The sequence below is a fragment of the Fragaria vesca genome, unplaced genomic scaffold (assembly GCF_000184155.1).
Source record: "Fragaria vesca subsp. vesca unplaced genomic scaffold, FraVesHawaii_1.0 scf0512916, whole genome shotgun sequence".
NCBI lineage: Eukaryota > Viridiplantae > Streptophyta > Magnoliopsida > Rosales > Rosaceae > Fragaria > Fragaria vesca.
This window is the reverse complement of record NW_004443373.1, coordinates 1-7618: the sequence shown is the minus strand read 5'-3', so window position 1 is coordinate 7618 and position 7618 is coordinate 1. Positions and strand designations below refer to the sequence as shown.

The following is a 7618-nucleotide window of genomic DNA, read 5'->3' as shown; positions in this document are numbered from 1 at the left end:
TCCAAATGGAACTGAAATCATCAGAAATGGTGGCCGGAAGAGCGAATTCCGGCGTCGGGACTCCCCCACGCAGCTGAAGCTTCCGGGCGAGCTCTCTCCTTCACGGCGGCGCTAGGGCAGCTCTCACCGGTCCAAGAAGAAGGCTGGGTCGACGGCCGACCGTTTGGGACCGGTGCGCCGGTCTATGGTGGCCGGACGGCGGCAGAAGGCCGAGAAGAATTCCGGCAGCGAGAGAGAGTCGGGGAAGAGGAGAGAAGAGAAAGAGAAGGAAAAAGAGAGGGAGGGAATTGGGCCTCCCAACCGGTCCAACCCATTATAACCACACCAACTCCACAAATAAAACACCCCGAAAAAATACCCCAATAAAAATTACCTTTTACTAGCTAAAATTTATTATTTTTACCGTCGTCAAATTTTTCTCCTACGAATAATTCTCCGAAAATATCATCCCTCAAAACCCCTCTAGAGACCAATTAAACCATAACTCATTGATGGAGACGGTAAAATTCTTATTAATACCAAGCTAGTAAATAAGGTAAAAATTTAAGGGTTGGGATGTGACACTTGGACTATAGCCGACGAATATCTTAAATATTTCATCAACTAAAGTCTGGGAAAAAAACAGACGACTTGTTTTTCGTCGGCTAAACTGTGGGACTATAACCGACGACTTCTTCTAGTTTCGTCGGCTAAAGTCATCGCCGACAACCTTTTCCCGACGAAATCTTAGCCGACGAGCCTTCGTCAGCTAAGATCTTAGCCGACGAATTAAGCTGACAAGCTGACGAAACTTTTTCGTCGGCCAAAATGTTTGTCCTGGTAGTGATATACATAACTAAACTGTTTGATAAATAAGAAGAATTTACTCAGTTGACCTCTCGTTTTCTTTTTACACCTCCTATCAAATTTTCAAATAGTAAATCTACTCACTAATCACTCAACTTCTAAAATAGTTGATATATAAAAAAATGAACCATTATCTTTAAAATAAAAAATTTACTCATTATAATTATTTTTCACTCTACATATTTATTTACAGTTTCATTCCATAATTTAAAAACATAAATATCTTAAAAATCAAATAACACAAGGTATTGGGTTTCGATCAAAAAATTCTTTTCATCAACAAGGATAACCATTCTTTCTCTATGTATGTGTTTTTCCCTCTATTTTATATATCTTATGATAGATTATTTCAATAGTTATTTAATTTTCCATAGTTAATATATTTTTTTGCATATATATTCCGTCACCTTGTACATGTTTTCAACATATATGATAATATAAAAAAAATTATTTCACACAATCGATATAAATTAATGCCTTAATAATATGTAGTAAAATAAGAAAATAAAAATATACAGGGAACATAATAAAGAATACAATCGGTTTATAGTTTTAAAGACCCATTTTTCTATCACATTTGAGCATCTCATTCGTTCAGTTTTTAGGAGTAGTTCACTTCTACAAATTATTTCATAAATACCTATAAACTGAATGGTTAAGATGTGAATATAAGATCGAAAAGTAGGATAAGTCAAAATGTTCTCAACTAGTCTTCGTTATAAGGGTCCTCATTAGAATGACTCCGTAAATATATATTATTTCTTTCTATATAATTATTGTATTTAATAATCATTATGTAAAATTCACAATAGAATGAGGTCAGCTGAGTAAATTTAAAAAACAAAACGTAAATTTTTCTGTATCTTTAAAATAGGGGAAAATGCCCCTTTTTTACTAATTTATCCTTCCCTTGGCCCATTTGAATGAATCTAATATTTGATAGCCCATTCCAATACAAGGTCTTCCTTTTTTTGCCCAAATCATCAAATCTTACTTGTCTGACCCACAGTATCTATTATTTTCAAGACCAAAATGCCCTTCTAGCTTATAGTATAACAGCCTCCTCGCAGATTTCAAATTTCTGTTTCGAAGAGAGAGAAAGCTATAGAGCGAGAGAGATCGATCGAGCGAGCGAGAGAGAGAGATCGAGCGAGCGAGCGACAGCGCGGTTTTCGTCGACGTTTTCCGACGAATATCCGGCAAGATCGACCAGAATCGCTTAGTTGATGGAGCGAGATCGATCTTTAGTTTGCTCGTCACTTCCTTCTCGGTTTGTTTCTCCTTTCTTCTTCTTTCGTTCTGTTTGTTTTGAATTTAGTTGGATTTAGATTTATTTTCGTTTTTGTTTTGGTGAAGCTGTTTGTTTTGAATCCTTTTTGTTGTATCTGCTAGGTTGTAATCTGTTGTTAGGTTTTACTAGTTGTCAATAATTGTTGATTATTTGTGTTTGCTGAACTTTGCTGATCTTTCCTTTTGCACAACATCTGTTTTGGAATATTTCTGGAAATTGTGATATGGTTATTGGGGGTCGGTAACTAGTTTGGGTGGTCAATAATTATGTTTGAACTGTGTTTAGGTGCGAGTAATTGTTGTTTTATTGTGCTTTATTTGTTTTTCAAGCATCATGTTTCAGTTTTCAAGCTGTCTAGTAGTTGTGACCTAAGTTATTGGGGGTTAATAACTGGTTTATTTTGTTTGTTTATATGTAGGAATGTTGGTGATTCTTTGATTGCTCAGTTTATCTATACTGGAAACTGATTTTATCTTCAACTGAATGATCTTATGAGGTTTTCTAACTTGATCGACACCATTCGTCGATGATTTAGGTTTTCTTCCAGTGATGTTTTTCATCTGCAATACTCCTCTCCTGGTTGTCCTGTCATCTATTTGTACAATGACTTTGATTTTTTAAAATGCTATTTTGCTGTGCAAAAATATATAAATTGGATCATGTAGATGTGAATGTTGTTAAGGATGTTGGCAGTAGCTGTTCATCTAAGAGTGTTTTATTTGATGAAAGCTTTTCTGAAATCATTGATGAGAATGATTATTTAGATGATGGATTTAAAGATGGACCTACAAAGTCATATTTGTCAGATGATTGGGGTTCTTACCTTTTACACAAGGGGCAGAAGTTTGAAAGTGTTCAGGATTTTCGAGATAAACTTAGGAAGTATGCGGTTCAAACTGGTTTTTATTATGTGCTACCTAGGAATGATTCACTCTATGTCAGAGCTGTTTGTGAAAATCATGGAACTGAAAAATGTGGCTGGGAAGTAATTGGATCTGTGGCTCCTATAAATAATTGTTTTTATATTAAGGAGTTTAATAACATACGTACTTGTAAAGGTGTGCTTAGGAATCAAACTCATCGGCAGCTAGGGTCCAAAATAGTTAGGACATGCATTGAGTCCAATGTGTTCCTTAACCTTGGTTTGAAGCCTGCTGATATTATGAGTAATTTCAAGTCTACTTATGGTTTTGAAATTAGTTATAAGGTTGCTTCAAGAGCAAAGAAAAGGTGTTTGGAAAAGATGTATGGCTCTGAATCTGATTCCTTTTCGATGTTAAGTTGGTATAAGGATGCTGTTTTGGAGACTAATCCAGGGTCTTCCTTTGTCCTTGAAGTTGAGGAGAATACTAATAGGTTCCAAAGGGTTTTTATAGCTTATGGAGGCCAAGTCGAGGGTTTCAAGTTCAGTCTCCCTGTTTTATATGTGGATGGTACATTTGGAAAGAGCATTTACAAGGGTCAGATTCTTTCTGCCACTGGAAGAAATGGAGACAAATGTACCCCCGATAAATTATTAACTCCCAGTAATTGTTTTTCAGCTTTATGTTTGTGTTGAAATTGTTTTCATTTATTATTTTTGTTTGTTAAATTCACATTTTGGAGCGGAACGCTCCCGTTGGCGGTGTAGCGGCACGCTGCTTTATAAGTTATTGACCCCCAATAACTTTTTATTTATTTTTGTTTGTGCAGGTTTCTTCCCTTTAGCCTTGTGTATCTGTGACTCAGAGACTGAAGACAACTGGTTTTTTTTCTTCAAGCACCTGAAGGCTTTGCTGGAACCGCAGGGAAGGGTAATCACCTTTATAAGTGATCGTGGTGGTGGGTTGTTGAAGGCTTTTAATCAAGTGTTTCCTGGTAATCCTCATCTCTTTTGTTTCCATCATTTGAGATATAATCTTACTCAAAAGTATAGGAACAAAAGGAATGCTGTTGTGCTTGCTCAAGTATTGCAAAAGTTTTTTAAGGTTGCTTATGCATCGACCGAGAGGGCTTATTACCATCACTTACAAGCTCTGAGAGATGAGGGCGGTGCTGAAGTAATTGATGAGTTTATAGCTGAGATCCCCTTGGAGAATTGGTGTCGTGCTTTCTTTAAGGGTTGCCGGTATGGGATCATGGCAAATAGTATTGCTGAGTCTTTTAACAAATGGATTGTTGCTGAGCGTTCAATGCCTCCGCTTGCAATGATAGACCAGACTAGGATGAAAGAAATGAAGATGATGTCTGAAAGGAGGGTTGAGTCCAAATCTTGGACTACTCAGCTTACACTTGAAATGGAGAAGAAGCTTGTTGAGTGGATGCATAAGGCGTGTAGTTTCAGGGTTATTGCCTCCCACGAAAGTGTTTATGAGGTTAGAGATGATGAGTACTCATATTCTGTGAACCTTTCTACTCGTACTTGCTCTTGTGTGAAGTGGCAGATCAATTGCTTCCCATGCCCTCATGCCCTTTCTGCTATACAAACTACAAGATTGAATGTTTATGATTTTATTGACTTGTACTTTAGTGCCGAATATTTTAGGATGAGTTATAGCTTCCCTATTCATCCAGTGAGTAATGTTGATGCTTGCACTAAGGAGTCCATACTACCTCCTATTACAAAGAGGCCGGCTGGGAGACCTAAGGCGAAGAGGATTAAATCTTCTGGTGAGAAGAAGCCTATTCGGTGTGGTCGATGTCTTAAGTTGGGACATCATAACAGGCAGAACTGTACTGAACCTTTAAATGGGCAGCAGTAGTTTCTTTTGTGTTGCAGTCTCTACTTTGAGGAGTTACAGGGTGTCAATAACTGTGACATCTGGGCTTTGTAATCTCTATTTTCCATGTGATTTGAATTAGGGAATACCATTTGATACTGTAATGACAATTATCACTGAATGGTATATTTGAGATTGAATATGTACTGAATCATAGTTTTGATTGTATTTTGTTTTCATTTTGACAGGTCTGGTTTATGTTATGTTTTAAACTGTAAATGAATTATCATGTGTCAATACCAGTCAATGGCCAGTTACTGGGTGTCAGAAACCAGTTACTGATACCCAATAACCAGTTACTAGATGTCACCCAAGTGATGGACCAGTTACTGGGTGTCAGTAACCAGTTATTGACACCCAGTAACTGAAGTGATTGACTAGAGACTGACCCCTCAATACCAGTTACTAGCCCTCAAAAACCAGTTACTGATCCCTAATAACCAGTTACTGGGTGTCACCCGAGTGATGGACCAGTTACTGGGTGTCAGTAACCAATTATTGACACCCAGTTACTGTAGTGATTGACTAGAGACTGACCCCCCCAATACTAGTTACTGGCCCCCAGAAACCAGTTACTGACCCCCAGTAACTAATTACTGGGTGTCAGTAACTGCATGATTGATGCCTTAGAGCAATCATCACTAATAGTTCAGTGTACATGTAACTAATTATTAAGTTTTAGTTCAGCAACAACAACCATCATGACTAACAGAAACCATATCATAAACATTTACTTTTGTTTGCATCACCATTCTAAAAGATGTTCTTGAAATGAAAAAAGGATCCTACTTTTTACATAAATGGATGATATCAATTTGTACACAACAGCAGATCTAGAAAAGAAACCCAGAAGTTTAACAAGGAGCAAAATTCTAATTGCTCGACATTGATTTTGCATCTACTGGTTCAAGGAACCCATCTGGTGCAAAACTCTCTTCTATGTCAATCTTCATGAATTGTCTTAGCAACTGCTTTCTCATGTTATCTCCGCCTTTTTTTGTCGGCTTTAGGTTATACATTAGGCTCTCAATGTTGTGGAGCATGTAAGGCCCACAATCCGACCTGCATTCATGTTACCAGTAAACTTGAGTTTCCTTTCACACCACACATAATACAACTAGTTACTACCCCTAAGAATTAACATATTGCTTTCTATAAGAAAAAATAAGGGATCTATGGTACTTACGAAAAAAATTTCTGCTGCGGGCAAGTTAAGTCTTCTTTCAGCTCATATTGTTCTTCATTGACATTGTTTGAGAGGACCCATTGTCTTGTTTCCTTCTCCTCATCAGTCATTTTTACTTTGGTTTCTATCAAACCTATGTTCATCCTCGCCAGTATTTTGTCTCTGAATTCTTCTAAGTCTTGGCTCTCAGGGTATGTTGATGCAGCTAGACGCATAAATCTCCTTATATGCTTGACCTGTGAGAGTAATATTGCAAAAAATTAACATCTACTCAATCAATAGTAATCGGTAACCAGTTAATCAATCAATTGTGTTGCATTGCATTGCATTTATGTTCAACTTCAACCAACTGTACATGAATTATTCACTTACCACATTCATTGCATTCTGGAAGTATGCAGGATCATCTGAGGTGTACTCATTTCCATGCGGCAGCTTCGTGTTCATATGCAAGAAACATTTTGAACAGTTGTCAATGACCAACAATGTATAGTGTCTGTTACGGACATGATGTATTGGTATAAACACTTTGTCATTGCTGAATATTGACCACATCGGTACAATGATTTTGTCTTCAATCTGCAAGTCGTAGCCTTTAAAATCACCTTTCTCCCTTGCTTCCTTGTATTTTTCCTTCTCTTGCTCATGTTCTATTGCAACAAACTGTTATTTTTTTTTTTTTTTTTGCAAAAAGAATGTTTTGTTAGCATTAACTCGATAAATGAAGGGAATTACAAAGGTGTGGTAGTTTTACTTACAGTTGCTTCCACATCAAGGAATCCCACTCGGATGCCTGACCTCTTTGCTTTTTCCTTTAACATTTGAATATAAATCTTGAGAACCTGCATTCAATTATATATTTTCAGAAAATCACACATGAATTTAAGGACAGAGACTTTTTTGCCAAAAATAATTGCACCCAGTTTTGATTACTAGGTGTCAGTAAGTGGTCATCCTTACATCAGTTGTAAGCTCTCCTTCCTCAATTATTGCCTTCAAGTCCTCCTTTGTGATCTGAACTATTAAAGAAGGATCTTGTCAATATACAAAACTGTTCAATCCAAAACAATTGAAATAAGAAATAAGAAATAAGATACTCAAATCTTTATAAAGAAGGGAAGAAGTAAAAACAACATATATACTTACTCTTTGTTTGCTTCTTGATTTGTTTTGAACCAGCTCTCATAATGCATTGCCACGTCCTTTTCTAGAGTCGTCCATGTCTGCGTTGTGCATTTGACTTTGTCAATAACTATGTTATGATTTTTGGATATGTTCCTTCTGGCTAGTTGGTTCTTCTTTGGCTTAAGGTCTTCAGGTGTGCCATACTCCCATTCTTCTTGTTGCTTTTTGTTGCATCCCTTTTGTTAACCCTCACATTTCTCTCTATTGAAAGAGGCTGAACAACTTTCTTCTTTACTCGTGCTTCTTCTTTCTCAACAACAGCAACAAAATCATCCATGGAAGAATTGATTTCTTCTTAAGTCTGTTCAATGTAGACCTGCGGCTTCTTCTTATATGTCTTCAGACTTTCAT

At 36.9% G+C, this 7618-nt stretch overlaps 1 protein-coding gene across 1 annotated transcript; it reads left to right on the top strand.

The window, feature by feature from the left end:
• The first annotated feature begins 2759 nt into the window (after positions 1–2759).
• Positions 2760–4878, top strand: LOC101294620. The gene is made up of 2 exons (XM_004309386.1): positions 2760–3636; positions 3830–4878. Exons 1-2 carry the CDS (start codon positions 2760–2762, stop codon positions 4876–4878), a joined length of 1926 nt encoding a protein of 641 aa, XP_004309434.1.
• The last annotated feature ends 2740 nt before the right edge of the window (positions 4879–7618 follow it).